This window comes from Sturnira hondurensis, unplaced genomic scaffold, assembly GCF_014824575.4.
Source record: "Sturnira hondurensis isolate 20B ecotype Veracruz unplaced genomic scaffold, ASM1482457v3 Scaffold0004136, whole genome shotgun sequence".
Classification (NCBI taxonomy): domain Eukaryota; kingdom Metazoa; phylum Chordata; class Mammalia; order Chiroptera; family Phyllostomidae; genus Sturnira; species Sturnira hondurensis.
In genome coordinates, this window is record NW_028076767.1 from 36,735,464 (window position 1) to 36,755,997 (window position 20,534).

The 20,534-nt window shown below is 44.5% G+C and overlaps 1 protein-coding gene across 1 annotated transcript in view; it reads left to right on the plus strand.

Moving 5' to 3' along the window:
- The first annotated feature begins 671 nt into the window (after nt 1–671).
- ZNF385B (zinc finger protein 385B) overlaps nt 672–20,534 on the plus strand; it is a 364,110-nt gene continuing 344,247 nt past the window's right edge. The window contains exon 1 of the mRNA XM_037044357.1: nt 672–1,270. Coding sequence (XP_036900252.1) covers nt 835–1,270 — 436 coding nt within the window. The 5' untranslated portion in view covers nt 672–834. The remainder of the gene's footprint in view (nt 1,271–20,534) is intronic.

A 20,534-nucleotide genomic window follows, 5' to 3' on the forward strand; every position in this document is an offset into this window, starting at 1 on the left:
TGGCTTTGGCTGGACACTAAAATATTTACTCTGGACGATTATGCCAAGACATTAACAGCTGCTGAATTAATTATTAATGGAATTAGTGTCAATCATCTGAGACAAAACCTGAAGAGTAATATTTTAAAATCATCTGCTCAAAAAAACCCCAAATTCTGCTAACACAGCTCTCTTGTCCTTTATTACTTTTGCCCTTCTCCAGCCAAAGTAATCTCAGAAAACCGCTCTTCGAAAATTATTTTTTCTTTCCCTTTACATGTTTTCTTTCTTTCTCTCCCTTTCAGAACTCAGCACTTAGGCTATGTTTGCACTGTTTTCAGAAGATGCCCTACGTCAGAGTAACCGAAGACATGTTTTAGTGTTGAAAACTTAAATACTGGGGGGAAAAATCCGGAGGAGCAGGAGCCCCCACCCACGAGGCTTTCGATCCCAGCAAGGGTGCAATGCCTTTAGCGCTGCGAGCCTTCCCGGTTCCGCCAAAAATGCCGAGTCTGCTCGGTGTGGTCCTCCAGCCGAAAGCCGATTAAAAAGGAAAAACAAATAGTCGGTCGGGCTATCTCCAAGAAGAGAGTTTCACTCTGGCTTGACAAGTATTTGAAAGACCCGCCCCACTGCGCCTCTTGGTAACCCGGTTTTGGGACCTTTGCCATTGTCAAGAATTTTATCCGGAGCCGGGAGGCAGAAGACCGCCAGGACCCCCTGGTCCGGACGTAGCCTCCTCTCGCTCGCTGTGCGCGCACGCCTGGAAAGGCGGGATTTAAAGGCGGCTATGCTGCGGGAGACTCCGCAGTGTCAACGAGCCCCAGAACGGTCTAGTCTTATTCAGCGTAGTGTATGTGCCTCGCAAGTTCGTGTCTGGTAAACCATCACCGGCTTCGGCGTGCGGGAGAGGCATTGGTTTGTCTAAACTCCGGGGATCTCGGCCAGGCCAGAGGGCTGGGCGGGTTGCCGGGCTGGGCTCGGGCGCGCGCGCTCAGCTGGCTGCAGGCACACGCCCCTCACCTGGGCAAAGGAGGGCGCGCAGGCGCTCAGTGCTGGGGCCGCGGTCCGGCTTCGCAGCCCCGAGTCCGCTGGAGTCGGGCGGAGCAGTCGCCGACTGTGCTGCCGCCGCCTCCGCCACCTCCCGGGCTGCCGCAGATCGTGGGAGAGCGTCTGCGCGAAACCCCAGAGCAGTACCGGCGGGACCGCCGCAGCCGCCGGAGCACGAGCAACAGCTTCTTGCCTGGGCTAGAGGAACCCCTTTCCACGCTCCAACGGCCCGCGCACCGAGGTAAGCTCTGGGCGCCCAGCCCAGTCCAGCCAGCCCAGTCCAGTCCCGTGCCCCCTATACCAGCGCCGCCTTCCCGCCCAACGCCCGCCCAGCTGCGAAGGGCGATCTGGCACCTGGACGCGCCGCCCCAGGGAATGGCCCGAGCCCCCCTCCCGATGGAGTTTCTACTTTGTCCCCGCCATCCCACTTGTAGCGGAGGACGCAAAGCTGCAGCTTGCCGGATCTGTGGGGTTCCTCTGAACCCTTGGAGTTAGGAGTAGGTCGTGGATGCCAGAGGAGTAGAGGAGTCCCCACTGTGGGCTCCTGGGCTCTGATTCCCAAGGACGGATAGAAAAGGGGAAAGGACAAGGAGAATGCCCCTCTGGTTACCCGCAGTGCCTCCGCCACCTGGACTAGGAAATTTGGGGCTGGATGCCTCTCTCGTCATTATAGGGAAATAAATGGGTATTTGGGGTAACAGGGTGTGGGAGGAAGGTAGTAGTCGACGCTTGGGGTCCTGAGAGAGCTCTGCTGCTGAATGAAGGTGAAGCGGGGGCGGTGAGGCAGAAAGAATGTTCCAAAGTTTGCACTGCTGGGAGCCCTGAGGGGGGTCTAGGTTACCCCAAGCTGGGTGAAGGTGTCAGCGCAGAATGGGAGGACGCTGTGGGACTGCGGAAGGGACAGGGAGAAGGGAAAGGGAGGACCATCTGTTTCACCCCTGTCATTTGCGGGGGCCGGTGGGGAGAACTGGCAGGGCGATGCTTCCCTGAATGCTTTCCTAGGCTCCGGAGCACAAACATTTTCTATGGTGAAGCCGGATGGGGAGTGTTGTGGTCCTTCAAGGAAAGTAAATTGCCATCCAGACCCCTGCCCCCATGGGTACAAAAGAAACATAGTTTTGGAATGCTCTCGGAAGTTCTTGGCTTAGCGAATGTTGTTTTCGTTTTCTTGCAAGGATGTGGTGTGCAGTTCTTTTTGGCTTTGCCTTGCTCAGGAGCATCACACCAAGGTGAAGACTTGTCAAGATACTAAACAAGTCTTTTCCTAAACTTTGTTAAGATGTAGCAAAAGATGCTCAAAAAGAAGAAGTAAAACATTTGTTTTATGGAGTACAGCCTAAAGCTTGGAGACTGGCAGCTTCAGAACAACGCCTGAAGCTGTAGGAAATGCATTTATCAAATTAAAAAGGAGGCTTTTCACAAAGTCAATAAGCTACATCTTAGATAAAGTTTAAGGTTTGGGCTTGGAGAATTTCCTGAAATATTTCACAGCCCGATTTCACCGGTTTTCAGAGTCCTTTCAGTTTATTTTGATGTCATACATGCATTGAGTATGGGCCATCCATTCCATGTATTAGATAAATGCCCCAAGCATGCAAATACTGCATTGCAAGTTCTGTTGTTGCTTGAGGGTTTTAAGGTGGGAAAATGTTTATTTGGTCAAAGTGTGTGTTGTAGTTCAGATTCTATATTCCCATAAATCAAGTATTTGTGGATTTGTAAAAGTGATTGGAGGAAGCTCGGAATGAAAACCACAAATCAAATAGCTATTCTTATAGCTCTCCTTGACCTCTCATATTTGTAGTAAAATTTTTTGAGAAGGTGAATTCTCCTAACAAAGGAAAAATTACTGCCTTCTCTGGAGTCATCCTAGTGATATATTTTGCAGTATCATTCCTTATGTACTTCGTTTGCATTCTATTATTTTACATTACTGAGTAATGATCTTTTTATAGCAGTTTAATAACCACTAAGAAGCATCTATAGAAAAAAAAAACAATGTTGATATTTTACAGCATTTAGCCAATAAACAGATTCCCAGAGCAATAATAGAACAGTGAACTTGATGTTTCCTTCCTCAACTGAGGTAGAAAGGAAACCCAGGAAAGAGTCTCCTCTACGAATAAGCCAGAGAAGGGACTTGTCACCCAAGCACGGCCAGTTAGTCAGACCTGACGGCCAGTTGGAGGGTACCTTTATGAGTATAATTATTATATGAACTATATAAGTATATCGAGTGTTCTAGGAATCTGTTTTCTTAGGCCAGTGACCTGGCTCAGACAGAAAATAAAATTTCTGCCAAACAAGCAACTCTAAAAGGGGAGCCCTCTACATAGAATAATGCTATGTGGGGCTTCTAACACGCAGGAGAAAAGAAATCTTAAATCCTTGAACTGCCCACCCCCCACTCTCTAGATTTTTTTTCTTCAAGCTGAACTTGAAGATATTATTGCTTGATTTTTAAACAACGATGTATATTTAAAAATACAAGCAATTAGTTTACTTCTCACAGGCGTGACTACTTTATTGCAAAAATCTTCAAAAAGAAATAAAAAGCAAAATTGGTTGTCTCCTGTTTCTATAAGATCCTATGTCTTCAAACATTTAAAGAACAATGAGTGTGTTTGTCCCAATTTCCCACTGCTTTTTATTTGCTTCTGGGATTTTATTGTGACACCCCTCACCCAAACCAGCGTTTCACCATCTCTCTTTTGCCACCTCCCCGCTCCTGTCTCTGTTCCCCATATGTCTCAATATGGTCTTGTTATTCTTCCTTTTCTTGTCCATTTCTAAATTCTGTGTATTTCTCTCAATCCTCTTTTCTTTATAGATGATTTTTGTTGCTTTTTTTGCATGTTACTTTTCATTCCATGATGTCCTTTATGAGTGCTAGATATTTCCTAAAGTAACATCTTTATCTCAACTTTCCTTCCTAAATTTCATGTTGACATTTTGAACCACCTACAAGATGGCTTTATATTACTCCTCTTGGGTGCTTCAAATTTAATATGTCTAAACTCTAATCAACATCTTTCTCCTTCCATGAACAGCAGTGACTGATAATTTCTGTATTTCTCCCAGTCACCTGGGGCCTTCCCAGTATCTTTGCTTTCCACCTATACTGCACAGGTAAATTCTAAAGACTCCATTCTAAAGACTCGTGATTCCCACTTTTTCATTTTTTTATTCCCTTCATGATGTCTTTGTGCAGGCTCTTTAGAGACTACCATGGTGTCTTCCTGACTAGTTTCCCATCTCTGGTGTCTCTCATTTCCAATCTATTTACACTTGGTTTGCAGAATAAGCTTCTTAAAGTAGAGCCAAGCTCAATCACTGGCTAACAGACTTTCCCCCAGTGCCCTACCAAATGCCGTAAAAATCTCTCCTCTGATGTTTAAGTCCCATTGCAGTCCAGCCCCCAAGTAGCTGCACATTTTGTACTTTGATCTCATAGATTCATTGGCTCATTTGCTAATTTAGTCAATGGATATTTGAGTGCCTGCCGCATGACAGACACAGCTGTAGGTAATAATTATAGGAGTACCTGTGTATTGGCTCAGTGATAGGTTTCTAATTTTATTTTTCACTAGTGGAATCCACTGTTAAAATATAATCTCACGTGGTTGAACCGGAGTCCCAGCAATCCCATCAGCCTTCCCTCCGTACAGTTAGTAGTCTCTGAAGCATCATCACAGAATCATGAGTCTGCATGAAACAATGAAAAAAGCACGGCTCTAGGCTGAAGGCAATGTTCCTTGAACACACAGCAGGCCTCTGAGTTCTGCATCTTTGCTTGTGTTGTTCCCTCTGCCTGAAGTAGGCCCTCCCACTTTCCCATAACCATTTCTGCCTTTCAGAGTCAGTGCAATTGCTACATGCTTCCCGATCTCCCTCCAAATTCAGTTTTTGCTCCTCCAAACCATTTTGCTTGACTTCCTCTTGGAACACAAGTCATGGTCCTCCTCACATGTATGTGCTCTCTGCATTGGCCCTTAAAGGCGCCACGGCAATCATGCCTAACCTCAAGCACCCACTTCCCAAAACGCCCCACCTCAGGCTCTGTCATAGTGTGGTGCATTAACAAATGATTTAATTAGACTGAATTCTACCTAGTTCTCTAGTACTGGTTTCTGCCTGTAATAGCTCTTTGTTTTAATTCCTCAATTTTGTTCTTATTGTAGAGCCAGGGCTTCTTCAACTTGTACACGCATCCTAATCTTAAGGAGATCTTATTAAAATGCAGGTTTTGGTTTAGCAGGTGGGGAGCAGGCACCCAGATACTGCGTTTCTAACAGTTCCCAGGTGGTGTTGAAATAGCTGATCCACAGACTCCACTTTGAGTGGCAATGGTAGGAGATGACACAGGTTTGGGAGTTTCTGGCAGCCCCTGCCTCCCTGTCAGGCGATTTTCCTACAGTTTATGCTTTCGTATGACTTTCTATTTTGAAAGTACTTTAGGCTTTAGCGTGCTTCCCAAAGCTGAATGGAAGGGTGGTGATTCTCTTCTACTTTCCCTTGATTTGCTGGGAAATCAAGCATTGCAAGGCCTGGTTCTCTCTGTATTGACTTTTTCTCGGGCCAGTGCTATTGTGTATTATGCATCCCTTCTCCTTTACCTATCATTTGCAGATTGTGGTTGTTCTTTCTTATTGTTACAATTTTTTTTCTTTCCTTTGCTCTCCCTGGGTTTTGACATTCTCTTCAGATGCCTTGGTCGACTCCTTGTCCCAGTTGTGTTCCTACTGCTTCCAAAATTTTTCTGTGAAAGGAGCACTGAAATAGGGCACGGGCGACCCCAGCTCCCATTCTGCCTTTACTGCTGTTGTGAGACATCCGGCAAAGCTGTTTCTTTTCTGGGCTCCTCACTCCTGGCTGGAGGGTGTGGGTTACGCAGTTTGCTGGGTCTGTTTCGGCACTGAGATGCCCCATGGGATCTTCCTGTGAGGCAGGAGCAGGTTGGGGGGAAACAGGGTGGTCTGTTGATGTCGGTGTAGATATATGTCCCCATCTAGTGTTTCTGTTCTAGATAAGCAATTTGAGCTTTTGTTGTTCTGGCACTACTTAGAGGAAGATTCATATGTTTTTAATTTAATTTTTATTGTAATTTTCCCCATTGCCATTTAGTCCCCTTATACCTACACCCCTAACCCCCCCCCCCCAGCAATCACCACTCTGTTGTCCAGGTCCATGAGTCCTTTTTCCTTTTTGCTCAATTCTTCACCCCCTAAACGGCGCCCCCCCCCCCGCCACTAGCTGTCATCTGCTCTCCATCTATGAAAACTCATATATTTCTTAAGGAAAAAACCAACTTGGCATTTGTTAATCCAGTTATTTTCAACCCTGGATTCACACTAAAGTCCTCTCAGGGGCTTTAAAAAAATAGTGTTGTTCTTAGTTTATCTTGAAGAAATGATTTATCAGTGTTTTAAAAGTCTCCCCAAATGATTCTGATTTCCTGCCTGGGTGGAGAATACAGCATCTGGCCTGTGGAGGCGACGTGGACCGGTGTCTGTGAACACAGCATTGTGCTGAGTGGAGTCAACCCCGGGCTTTGCTCCTTACCAGCTTTGAGAGCTTGGGGAGGTTACTTAACTTCTTCAGGCCCTGATTTCCTGATCTGTGAAATGGGTTGACTTGGCTGTTGTGAGGAACTGGTAAGAGCCAGTGGTGGGGCACCACCCACACTCTGGTTGTTCAAGACCCAGTACTGGCAGTTTATCGTGATAATCACACTGTTACAGTTTATACCCCTGAGTCACCTAGGGGTCATCTTGCTTTTGTCAGGTCAACACTCTCATAACCCCCTGCTCAGCTCCAACATATTCTGCACAGCAAAATCAGTTTGAAAAGAAATTTATGAGTATGTTTTCTGGAAGTCAGTGAAAAATGACAGAAGGTATATATGTTAGTAAAAACCAATCACCCTTATAATTTTGATCCATTTGGTGCCACATCAACTCTATGATCTCATAAATAGCAGACATGGATTAAAAAACATATAAACTTGTACAAAAAGATGATCAGGCTTTTATATCTACTTCATGAAAAATGGCTAGCTCTTTAATAAAGAACTGTAACATCAACAAATAGAAAGGCTTGAAACTCACGGGTCTAAGAGAGCATTTTATTTTGGAAATAATACAAATGTGCTAAGCATTTACACTTCTGACTTTGTAATGGGAAATGGAATTTAAAAATAATAATTAAAAAGAAGCACACACACACACACACAGCTACCCTCTGCTCTGCAGGCTAAAACTAATCAACTTACTCTTCTCTTCTTGGCTGAGATTCTAAAGTAGCCTTTATGCTATTAGAATATCATTATATCAGCAAAGCAGAGATTGAATAAAAGAACATAACCAGTGTTACTGAGGCCGCACGTCCCTTTTTCTTCTGAACACACTGGAAAGTAAGCAGGGTGCGCACTGATACCTGCAGGCCCGGCACAGGGAGGTGATCACGAGTGTCACCACTGTTCTGCTGGCCTCCTTTCCCTGAGCAGGACCGCACTGGGTACCAGTTCTCTTCCCTTTCTCCGGGGGTAGAACATGTTGTATCTGCATTGGTTACTCTTTTCAGTGAAATCCTCATTAAATTTTGTTTTCCATATTTTGGTGTGTGCTCTTTTTAACAACACAATTAAGAAGATGCTATGAACTTTTTTAAAAAAGATTTTATTTATTTATCTTTAGAGGGGAAGGGAAGGAGAGAAGGAGAGAAGGAGAGAAATATCAATGTATGGTTGCCTCTCGTGTGTCCCCCACTGGGAACTGGCCTACAAACCCAGGCATGTGCCCTGACCGGGAATCGAACCACTATCCTTTGGTTTGCAGGCCTGCACTCAATCCACTGAGCTACACCAGCCAGGGCTGCTGAACTTTTAGAAAGAACTGTTGCCCTACACTAAGAAAAGGCCCACTGTGAGAGTTAATTGGCTAATTTTTGTGAATCTTTGCTTCAATATACTCATGTTAAAGTTGTGTAAAATTCCACAGAGAGCTGTGATTTTTTGATGTTTGTTAGTAAGAGTGGTCAGTTTGATTGTTACTCAATTATGTAGGTTTCCAGATTCTAGTGGCCTGGACTCTTTGGTCAGTTTATACTGATTGCAAACTCAGAATTCAGATTCTAATTCATCTCAGGCTTAATAGATTGCTATTTCTGTGAAGTACCGGCTAGTATTAGTTTCTCTTATTAGGGGCATGGAAATGGCTACTATTCAGTCAAAGAAAACTGTTGTCTTTAGGGTTAAAAGGGATCTTTGTGCAAAATTCTTATTGATACATTAGAAAAATAAGATGAGGAGATTTAGAATACTTTAAAAAGTTTTAGACATTACCGGTAAGGGTAGAAAACTTCTACTGGTATTAACACTGGAATTGAAACCTCACATAGAAATTGGGTAGACAGGGTGATGTCCTTAGATTTGATACTTTAGAGGTAAAAAACATTTCTTCACAGACTTTGGGAGAGGTATTAACTTATATGTTATGAAAAATGTAATGCCAAGAGTAGAAATACAAAGCATAAAATGCCATTGTTTATGTACAAATGTTACCAGCGATGTTGGCTCTTGGTTCTTGAGTTCAGCAAAGGAAGAATTCAGAGCCAAGAACTGTAGTGCAAGAGAAAGTTTATTTAGCATGCAAAGCAGAAATACACTCGAGAGCATTCAACCAGGCTTCTCAGAAAGCTGCCTTGGCCTTTTAGAAAGAAAGTCACTAAGGCAGAAGAAGTGAGCCAGCTGGGCTGCGTGGACTCGTGAAACAAGGTACAGAGGCAAAAGCAGGGCCTCTGGAGACAGATTCAAGGGGTTGGCGGAGGATGAGCTGCCGCAGCTGCCCACTGCTCTTCTGGTTGCAAGTTCTGTGGGGACCCTCAGAACTTAGAAAAAAGAAAGCAAAGATACACCCCTTAAGAAAGAAAGTGTGTGTGTGCTGTAGAGGGAGAGAAGGCATGCACACTGGGTCCTTTGTCTTCAGGGTTTTTATCTGTATGCTAAAGGCAGGGATTTTAGGAGAGAGGATCTCAGTAGAATACTCCTCAGCTTTCCAGGGCTGGCCTTTAATATGCTGATTCCCCAAAATGAGTGTGTAGCGTCAGGGTCCTGGTCTCTACTGATTAGTTGGCACTAAGGTAGGGGGGCCATTGGTCATTGCATCTTCTCCTGACGACATCAATCAAAATGTTGCTACTTTTGGTTTTGTTGCATTTCTGGGCCTGGAGCTGAAATAATGACTGAGGCCTAGATGTTCTCTCTAGTTTGCCCAAAATTCTGTCTTTGTGGTCAGCATACCTGACGTTTTGTTCTGAAGTTTATTTGATGCTGAGTAGAACCTCATTGTCCTAAGGGCTTAATGCTTGAAGGAGTGGTGGTGCCTGGGAGAAGCAGGCAGTTGAGTCAGGATGCTTGGATTAGGCCAGTTTGAATCAGCTGTCTGTCTCAGAATTCCCATTCCACTTGCCAAGGAATTTTCCTGACTTTTTACTCTCCTGCCTCACAAATAAACATTTGTATATAAACACAGGTATTTTGATATATATATATATATATATATATATATATATATATATGAATATATATCATATATATATGAAATATCTTTATTTAAATCAATTGGTCATTGCACATAGTCTTAAGTAATCTCTGGAAATGCTGACGATTAAAAACATCTTATTTCCTGCATGAGTTGCACTAATGAAGGTGGGAATAGTTGGCCTAATGGTCGAGTTGAGGCTCTGGAGTCAGACTTTGTGAATGCAAATTCTAGTTCTTCCACTTACTGCTGTGTGACTTTGACCATGTTACTCAACCTTTCTGTGTCTTAGCTTCCCAAGTCTTTGAGGTAATGAGTGAATCTTTTGTGAGATTGTTGTCAGGTAAAATGAGATAATACACATGACATAATTAGCCAAGTTCTTGGTACCTACAGTATTCATAAAGTAGCTATTATTGGACATTTTATAGTTTAATGATTAATATCAAATACCTCATAGGTACACTGATTTCTTGGCCAAGAGAACTTTTGGGACTCTGACCTTTGAGCCTTCAGTTACTTTGTATTTTTTAATTATACATTTTTCTCGTCTACCTTTTCTTGTTTACTTTAGGAGAACAGTGAAATGAAAGGAAGAACAGGGGTGTGGAATTGCACACTACAAGGGCTCCTGAACATTTGTAACCTCTCGAAGCACAGACACATCTTTTATAACAAAATAAATAATCTGGGCTCTAGAATTATTGAAAGTACTGAGTGGTTTTTAAACATGGCTTAAAGGCAGCATCTGCATGAATGGGCTTCCTGACCTGGGTTGGCATGTGTAAATCCGGACTGTTTGAAAGTGCCCTGTATCAGAGAGTGACCCAGGTGTAGCGGCCAGCCTGTGCCACTGTGGTCTGTGTAATCAGGGTAGACTCGTGGGAGGTCTCTTCTCAGGGACCTGAACTGCAATTGAATAGTTCCTTGGATCATCCTGGGCTCTAGGACATTTATTTTAACACCTGAATTGGATTTTCTAAGTTGGAATTTGGACAAAAAATAATTAGGAAGAAAAGGCATCATTGGCGAACTACATGCAGAATTTTCAGAGAGTTTAAGTTCATGTGTACCCTGTTGCTATATGCATGGTTCTTAATGGTGAATCTCATTTCCATAGGAATAAAATTGTTCCTGCACAGAATGTGGAAGGTAAAATCTTATTAATGTTCCGTTTTTGCATAGCTTTCTCCTTGTGTCTCATGCATGTAGTCACCAGGCTGGCCCAACAAAGAAATGTCTCTACTGATGCTTGGAATTACTAGATTCTCTAAGAGAATCCCTGGAGAGCTTGCCAAAAAAAAATCAGAGTCTTGGAATTCACTCTTGAACTTTCTGACTCACCAGGTCTAAAGTAGGACCCGATAATCTAAATATTTCACAATGATTCCAGTTGATTCACAGACCACACCTGGAAATTAGTACTCATTCTCTGGGTTAGCACTAGTTCTCAACTCAGGATGCCTATCTGAATGACTGTGGTGCTCCATAAAGGACCAGTGAAGGATGCCAGGCTCTATGCCCCAAGCTTCATTAACCACAGGACATTCCTTCCTTTAGCTGCTCAGGTCGCCTGTGTGGAGCCTGTCAAGTTGGAAGTCTGAAGAACCAGACTGCCCTTTCATTGACCCACAGGACTTAGTGGGCCACTTGCCAAATCCCTTAGTACCCTCCCTGTGACTGTAGATTCCAGAGCCCAAACCTAAGCCTATAAAATCTGAAAGGAAGTGGTGGGAGGTGAGGTCTTGGAGCCAGAACTTTTCCCTGGCTGCCCAGATGATGACTGTGTCCTGGCGAAGTTCTCCAGCCAGAGCTGTGTGGAGCATTGCCTTTGCCTGCACGATTCACAGCCTCAGACAACCCGAGGGGCTGCAGTCGTCACCAGATCGATGGCAGTGACCGTATGGCTGGCATGGAGACCACCATGATGACTGAAGGTCAGTGGTGTCTCTTCCCTCTCACGTCTCCAGGCTTGTTTGTTCTCTGCACCCTGAGAGCAGCCATTTCTGCTGTCTTTGTGGTTTTATGGTGAGAATCACAGGCTCCTGTCTCTCTGGTCTCTCCCGGTTGTCACTTTCCACAGCTGCCAAGTGGAGACCCACAGGACCATGCCGAATGTACAGATGTGACGGCCCCCAGTGAGGCCGCTGCCATCCTGGCAGAGACCCCGAGAAGTGCTTTTGCATCCTAGAAGTCTTCCTTGCCTCCCTGGGTACAGCTGATGTAAACACAGTTTAAATTCGTCAAGAATTTCACAGGTTCTCGGATCTGTTATCTTCCTCTTACACTGCATTGGAAAAGGAGCAGATTCTAGTGTTCTTGGCTGGCTTGCGGAAAGGGCAACCTGATCTTGGGAAATACTTGACTTCTCGAAATCATGTTTCTGAATTATCCTGAATTATAGCAAGAAAGATTGTTTACTGTGTATGTGTAGCAGTTCTGAGTCTTCAGAGTATGTACTTCAGTAGACCCATTTAAAACCACAAATGATGGAATCTTTCAGGGCTGCTATATAAAATAATAAGGAAATAGGACATTAAAGTGATTAAGTATTATACTGTGTATAGCTCTATCATTGCTTATTTTAAAATCCAGCAGTAGCGTTCTCTCTTGTTAAAGAACCCTGTGTTATCAAGACAACATCGGAGAGTGACTGAGGGTGAGGTGGCTAAAAGTTGGCACTTCAGCATCTCCTCATTCACTGCAAGGCCGTGCTTGACAGAACCGAGTGGGCAGTCTGATTCAGCCCCCCTGGAGGTCAGATCCTTTTCTCAACAGTAAGGAAGGTTCACTGTGACTGAGGGGAGCAGAGGTTAGTGAAGGGATTGGCCAAAAGGTGTACCGACCTGGAAAATGGTATCACCAATCGAATTAAGTGTGAGAGGGAATTATGTGTATAGGAGATAGTGGTGTCAGACCTTACAGATCTTCTCAAGAGAAAAATGACTGATCACATGGTGTGTTTTATAACACTAGGAAAAAGTTGAAAAGACAGCTTCTGAACCGTTCCATAGGGCTAATAAGAGCACTTGTTCCAGGTGGCCCTGCACGGGGACCTGTGCTTCGTTGGTAGGCCGTACCACTTCACAGTCCTCTTGGTCCAGCCCACTTCTTTTTTTTTTCCCCTCCAATTTTTTTATTTAATTATTTTTCAAGTACAGTTTTCTGTCTATTACTCCCATCCCATCCCACCCCCCATGCTCCCCCCTCCCTCCCATTTCCACCCTTCTCAGTTGTTGTCCATGTGTCCTTTATATAGGTTCCTCTAAATCCCTCCCTTATTTCCCCTGAAATTCCCTCCCCTCTCCCCTCTGGTCACTGTCAGCCTGTTCTCTATTTCAGTGTCTTTGGTTATATTTTGCTCCCACTTCTTTGTTTCTGTTAAGTCCTATTGTGGCCATGGGAAGGTGTGCCCCGGGAACACAGTGTCAGCACTGGTGGAAGCCGCCCTGAGCGGCCCGGGATGAAGAGAGACCCAAGCAGAATCTTTTTGAGTCGCCCCTCCCCCATGCTGTCATTTCTTAACCAACCTTTGCAATAGGACAAAGCATGTGTTTCACCAGCTGGTGCCAGATAAGAGGGCTTTGAACAGACATGGCAGCTGCCTGCAAGGACGGCAAGGGATGCTCTGTGGACAAAGATGTATATCCCTTTTTCTAAGTTCCAGCAGGCCTGGCCAGATTCTGTGGGTGGGGAGGCAGATTTCAACTTGACCTGAGAGAGCACTTTCTAATGATTCAAACTGTCCAGGAATGGCCTTGAAGTTTCATGCTTGCTCCAAGTGGAAGTATGTGACAGATGAGGGCATCAGCCACCAGAAACGACATACAAGGAGATTCCACATTGAGTACAAGCTCAGCTTGGCCAGTGAGTACAATCTCTTCCCTGCTTGGCATTACTGTAATACAATTTGAGGCGAGACAGTAGGCGGGGCGGGGGAGGGGAGACATATAAGAAAACAGGTAGGTTAAGAGGTGTTCTTAGGCTCTGAAAGAACAATGCCTTCATATTTCCCCACCTTTTAAATCACCTTACACTCAGTGAGTACCTACTATGTACCAGAACATCATTTCATTTAGCAGCCCAAAGGCACATAGCCCAGTGTGTCCCCTCCTAGTAGAGTTCCGCTGTTGTTTTTCGTCTATTTGGGGACTTCGCACAGGCTGCCCTGCGGAGGCATCATGCCTGGGCTAACCAGCTTGACAGTCTTTTCTTTTTATATCATGTTTTCTGTGTTTCTCTTAGAGTGCTTGCAGTATTAAAGTGTAATAGTGGGTTTGTATTGCTGGTCTTGATATTTCTCACTAGACTGTAAGCTCTTTGAGAGCAGACTCCTTGGCTTATTCATCAAGCTAATGACACATTCAAGTATCTGGCAAATAGTAAAAGCTAATGTTTGTTGACTGAATATTGACTACTCCTTCAGTTGTATCTGCCCCCCCCCTCCAAAAAAAATGCAAGAGATGAGTTTTATCCTTAAGGTAAGGGACTAGAAGGAAAAAATAACAGAATATTCTTTCTCCTCTGGTCCTATCTTTCCAGTCCTAGTCACCTCCTAATTACCTATCCCATTCATTCTATTTCCATGGTACAGGGGAAAGTAGTGAAGAGAATGAGGTGAATAAAATCCCAAATTAGAGAATAGAAAACCACTCCTTCATCAACCAAACTAGATGTTTGCCTTTGACAGCACTGGTGGTGGGATGAGGAGGGAGCCCTGCTCCTGCTGTTAAGTAGCCGTGTGACCCAAAACTAGTCCTGCGGCCACCTTGCTGCTTCTTCCCTATATGGGGAGTGCTCTGCGGAGGCAATTTCCAGGTCTCATTGAGGTCTGAAACACTGTAGTTCATAGTGTCATTTCCCTTCCAAGGGCTCCTGAAGTTCTCTTCCTCTAGGAAGTAACCTCCTGCATAACCAGGGGTTCAGAACGACGAGGGGCAACAATGTTGGGAGGTGACTTTGGACTGATACTGTGTTCTTTGTGATCTGACACGTCTAAACCCAGTGCCTGCAGCATGGCCTGTGCACATTATAAACTGATCTGGCTAAAGATTCCTCTCCTGTGAAATGTCTCAGGGTTACAGGGACTCACTGAGAGAACATAGGTACTTGAAGTACTTATTCTGTACCAGAAATTTGATGAGCACTTGGGAAATGGTAGCTGCTATTATTTGGTAATACTGTACTCCCTCCCTCTCTTCCTTCCTCTTTTCTCCAACCCCTGAAAGACACCCACACACAGTCCTGAAGAAGTTCCCTCGGCATGGTTTTATTGTGTTCTTGAACCTGAGTTCTTCTCCAATTAGAACTAGTAGAGGAGAGCCAAAGTCTCCTCCCTCAAAGGCATTCTGCTCCTCCACATACAGTGGCCAAAAGGGCAACCCATTTCGCAGTGATCAGGAAAATACTGAATTAACGTTTGCGTGAAAGATGTGGATGTTACGCAGAAGACCCTAGAAGTGGGTCTGGGGTCATCTATTTTAATACCATGTAGTGTATCGCACCCACAGCAAGATGCCTTTATTTGAAAGAGCTGTGACTGAGCAATGGTACCACAGCAGCTCCCGAGCCTGGCAGCAAACACCTTATGAAAATGTATGAAGTTCAGGTTGTAAAGAACAAACTGCACATACCAAGTAGTAGCTTTTCTTATTAAAATAATTTTATCTTTGAGTCCGTTGTCTTCATATCGCCTATAATACAAGCTCGTGCTATGGCCAGATGTCTCAGTAGCCTGTACACTGTTATATGGTCTTTTCAAAAGGGATGATCATTTTATGAGATACGATTTTCTCACCTTACCAAATTAGATTATTTGAGACCGCGTCCCTGGTTGTGAGATTTCAATCCTGAGTAAACGGGTACCTCTGAGACTCTGTGCAGCCTGCTAGCAGAGTGGAAATGGAGCATAATAAATCTGCCCTGAGCCCATTTTTCTACACACAACGCTGTAATTCATTCTTCGCTGGGTACCCACGACCACTTCTTCACAGCGAATCAGCCTGCACCCTGGCGGGCTCCCTGTACGTGCAGTACCTCCTCGTCCGTCCGGATCTCGCCTCCTGGCTCGCTCCGCTGCTGCCAGGCTTCTTTCTAGGGCTGGGTGCCATCAAGCCCCCCTGGGTCTGTTCCTGATCATATGGCAAGTAGTTCCTCTAGTTATTGGGTGGCTTGTCGTAGTGCACTTTAAAAGATTATGCTTGAAGTGGATTAAAATAGATCGCAGCCTCTCTGTGATGCCTCTGTGGTCCAGCATTTCAGTCATTCTTTCCTGAGTCTCCTCAGAGGGTTCAGAGGAGGAGTGACCTGTGACTGAAGCCACAGGTTTCTTTATCCCAGTCCCTTCCGCTTCCCTGGGGAGGATGCTGCTCCATTGCTCCCATGGCTTTTCTCCCTTCCCTCTGCCTCAGCGTTGCTTTGGTCCAGTGGCGCCACCGCTCTCTCTGCCGTTTACCCAGGAGTGGCTGCAGTGACTTTCAAAAAGCTTGAAAGAAAAGAAGAGTTTTGGAATATTTCCTCCGAGGTAGAGTAGAGGCTATCACACCGAACTTGAAGTTAATTACATCATCTCCACTCCTGTCTCCAACCCTCATTATTTTTGTGATATTGGGAAAGGAAATTCATTTCTACTGGCTTTCACCTTCATCATGCATAAAACAAGCAGGTATCAGTAGATGAATTTTAAGAGGAAAAATTATATAAATTAGGAATTATATAGGCATAGAAAGTTGTCCTCTTGTCCCTCCTCTGATTTAGTTCTCTAACTGGTGTCTTGAGATTATTTTAATGGAACCTGGGGCTTTGGAAGAAGAGCTGGCAAAAGGATGGTGTTACCTGGCAGAGTGTAGGCTGGAGCCACTCAGAAATTACTTTGTGTAGGAGGCCAGGTTACCAGCTGTGGCTGGGCAGAGGGTGGGCACCCAGGGCAGCGGTTTGATGGAGAACGTACAAAGGGAATGCTCAGTGGGTCACGAAACTGCCAGCAGAAGTTTGTTGGTTTTAGAGGAAGAGTTATCTTTATATATTCTTCATTATTTTAAAGATTGTTAATCGAGTAGCTCCTTAAACATTTTTTCAAATGTTTTCGTCCGACTTTATTCGTTCGCATTATGTTCAACTCTCTGAATTCGTTCAGAGGCTCCGTTCCTTACCTTGTTTTACAGAGGAAGCAACTCAAGGCCTTAGAAGTTACCTAATGAGCCCAAAGTGGCGCAGCTCAGTAGTGGCAGAGCAGGACTGGGGGCTCACCGAGAAGGGGCTCCTGTCTGCACAGGGTGGGTGCATGGGCCCACAGCATCAGCATCACTTGGGGGCTTACTAGAAATGCAGAATCTCAGGCCTCGCCTCAGACCTGCTGCATCTGAATCTCCACTGTAAACCTCCAGGCGTTTCATTTGCACATTAAAGTCCGAGGACAGTAATGAAGTGGGCCCCTTCTCCTTCACTGCCCCATGCTTTCGACACGGGGCACCACCTCATGTCATGAAATCCCACTGGAGGGTATGTAAATATAACGGGACGAGTGGGCAACATATCTGATTGACAGATGAGTGATTAGGACTATTTAAATTAAACCTTGTGCCTCTCTTTCTGAAATGACTTTAGGGTGGTAAGGCTGTTGATAGTCCCCCCCCCACCCCAGTTCCAAATTCTGAAAACAGCTATTCTCAATGTTTTACTATTCTGTTTAAAATCTAAACAGAAAAGTAACTGAGTAATACCAAGTTTGGAATATAAACATGCTTTAATTACTATTGTGATAGTCGTTCACTTCTCCGAGAAGCTGACTTCACACAGTCAACTAAAAGTACGTATTTAGTCACTACCACATGCAATATGTCAGTGGAGAGAATTTTGTCTAAGAAGAGAATATTTGAAATGTTCCATTTTTCTTTTATCATCTTGCAAAAGAACCAGTTGGCCTTGAAAATGTCCTGCCAGCCACACAACATGACAACTCTTGGTAGTGCCAAAATATTGGAATGAAACAGATGACACTGATTCATTTTGTTCAGAGATATTCGGGACCACCTTAAGCGTCCTTTGAATTCTAGGGCATCTGATACCAAGTTCTTACCTTCCTTTGGAAGTCCCTAGGATTCCCCAAATAGGGAAACTCTTGCCAGGTTCCTGGTGTGACCATCTGAAAAGGTCATTTGTGCACATGTTACTTTGCATATCCAAACTCAGAAAATGGAAACGAGCTGCAAATCTTTACATAGATGATATGAAAAGGGTGATGCATGGGATCCATACGGTTTTTTTACATGAGAGGCAGATGCAACATGCCCTTTGTGTGATGACTTTATCTTTGATTGCTGTCCCCATGGGTTTTAGTGGCACTTGTTCTCAGTTTTACAGGTGGAATGAAGAACCTGAGCGGACTTCCTTCACCACTGAGAGCTCACCCACTGCTGAGGTTTTCCATCTCTCAAGGCTGGCACTGTAGTGTGTGCCATATTATGTAACACTGGTCCTTTTTGGATTGTTCTCCTCACTTGTCTTATAGTCTCTTACCCTTTGTGAATTCATTGCATCATACCCTGTCGATCATGTGGCTCACCCAAGAATTGAACTAGGATAAGGCTGCATATTTAAGTATATCTGTGTCAATAAGTTGCTGCCAGAGTGTACCATCTACGTAGAGAAAAATGTCCTCTAATAGACATTCTAGTTTATTCTTCGGAGAGTCTTAAAACCTTCCCACTTAAGGGTTTTAGGGTAGTTTCCAGAGTGAGAAAATCAGTTGCGTCTGTGGCAATCTTGTATGGTGTGGCAGTAGTGAGCACGGTGCTCTGGACCTGAGAAGGGAGGAATATCCCAGTTATATGGACGTTGTGCACGCCACCAAGATGAGATTACAAAGAAGGGCAAGGGGACAAATAAGTCTTCGGCGTGGTTCTTTGAGTTGAGGAGTTCATGGACTTTATTGTCCACTAGAGAGTTATGATTTTACATCGTGCTATTTGTATTTGGAGTACCCTTTGTTATTAAATTTATTTAAGTTCCGAGAGTGATAGAGCTTGAGACAAATAGTGTTACCTTTTCCCCCTTAGGTCGTAATTAAACACCTTGTACAGTCTTGCATGTCTGGAGAGTTGTATTGATTCTTTGTTCTTCTCCCCACCTTTTGTACTAATGTTGAGCCAAGTGTCTTGATCTTATTCAGAAATTCATTGGACTGAGCAGTTATGATGTTTTCACCCTAGTTTCCTTCCTTTCTTTAAAAAAATTTCAAATTCCATTTCATATAGAAATATAACAACAATAACAATAGCAACCAGAAGCCATAGGCTGCTTTACTCTCTGGTTTTATTTTAAACACTTAACATGTATAACATGGTTTGATAACAAGGTAGGTACTATTATTATCATACCCATTTAAAGATGATAAAAAACTGATACTTAGAAAGTTGAGGAACTTTTTTAGGTCATAGAACTAGTGACTGGCAAAAAATTATCTTGAACCCAGGCCATACTGACCCTAGAACCCACCTTCATCATGAAAACCATAATACTAAAGCAAAAAAGAAATTGAAACGTCACTAGTTCAGCTATTCTTTCTGAAGATGAAGGATTAGGTCAAGAGAGGTTAAATGTTTCACCCTGCATTACACACCTAGGAAATGGGAGAGACAATTTCAACTGGTGTCATTTTCAGGGAGAATCAGGAATCTTTTCTGGACCAATCTGCTGTAAGAAGAAGTGCGGGCACAACTACAGAAATGTTCAAAATGGCTGCCACCTCACCGCCTCCCCCTCCCCCTTTGCTGGGGTTAAGAGGGATCCTTGTACCTGGGAAGATACTACAAAAGCTGTTGATTGTATGGAGTTGTTATCTCCCAGGCTGGAAGCCCACTTCTAGCCAAACTCTTGCAAAACCAGGAAGCAAGTCCCTGCTAGGGAATTTTCCATGTTATTAGTACTCCTTCTCCTTTCAAAGTCAATCAAATCCAAGGTAAAACCAGCCTGCCTTCGTTGTCTTTGCTCAGCCCTCTCTCCAGGTCCTGCTTCTGTGCTGAAGATAGATTGAGCCTGACAGATGGAAAACCAGCAGCAGTCCTGAGACTGGCTGCCAAATGGGACAGAGGAGGCGGGCTGATGGGTTGTGGCACTGAACTGAAAGGGTGCGAACATCAATGCCCAAATGAAGGCAGTGGACGGGGGCCCTCCTGGGGAAAGAGCAGTACTTTTCATCACCGAAAGAACAGGTTGAAGGTTTGCAAAAGGGAGAAGGCAGCTACTGGGCCAGGCACTGCTGTCTGTCCTATCCCTGTAATTACAGTTTAAGTTGCAGGATGGTGCTGCAGTGCAGATGTGTGTCCCAGTTGGAATTTTTAAAAAATAGTATATTGTTCTGACCACAAAACTAGTCTAGTCTTATTTAAGAAAAGTATAAAGAAAGAAGTTGTGATTCACGTAGATGCACAGGCAGGTGGTAACTCCCCGGGATCCAGTTGCGCTTCACTCCAGGTCTGCCTTTCCCTTCCCTTCCCTTTCCCTTCCCTTTCCCGGGCCTCTGTCTCCTTCAGCCTCAGGAAAGCTGCATTGCAGAGATGCGAGCAGAAGTTGCCTGTATGCTAGAAAGGAGGCTGGCTTTGGTGTACTATACTCGAGGCAAAGAACAGAAAAAGGGAGGTGATTTCCTAAGGTTAGTTAATCCAACAGGCTGCTCCTTTTGAGTGCCCCAGTGCTGTGGCAGGACCCAGTGTGGGAATAGGATTATCCAGGGGAGCTACGTGTTTTACAGAGGGACACCCAGTTGTGGTTAAGAGCCCTACAGCACATGGAGCAGTGCCCCTACCTCTGCTCCAGCAAATGTGAGCATGCTTTCCAGCCAGATACCTTCAGTGCCTTCCCATCTATCTGTAGGGTAGAGAAGGTTATCCCAAGCAGGTGGACTAGCAGATAACCAGATGGAATAGCATGTGCAAAACTACGACATTAATGGCACATGTACTGTGT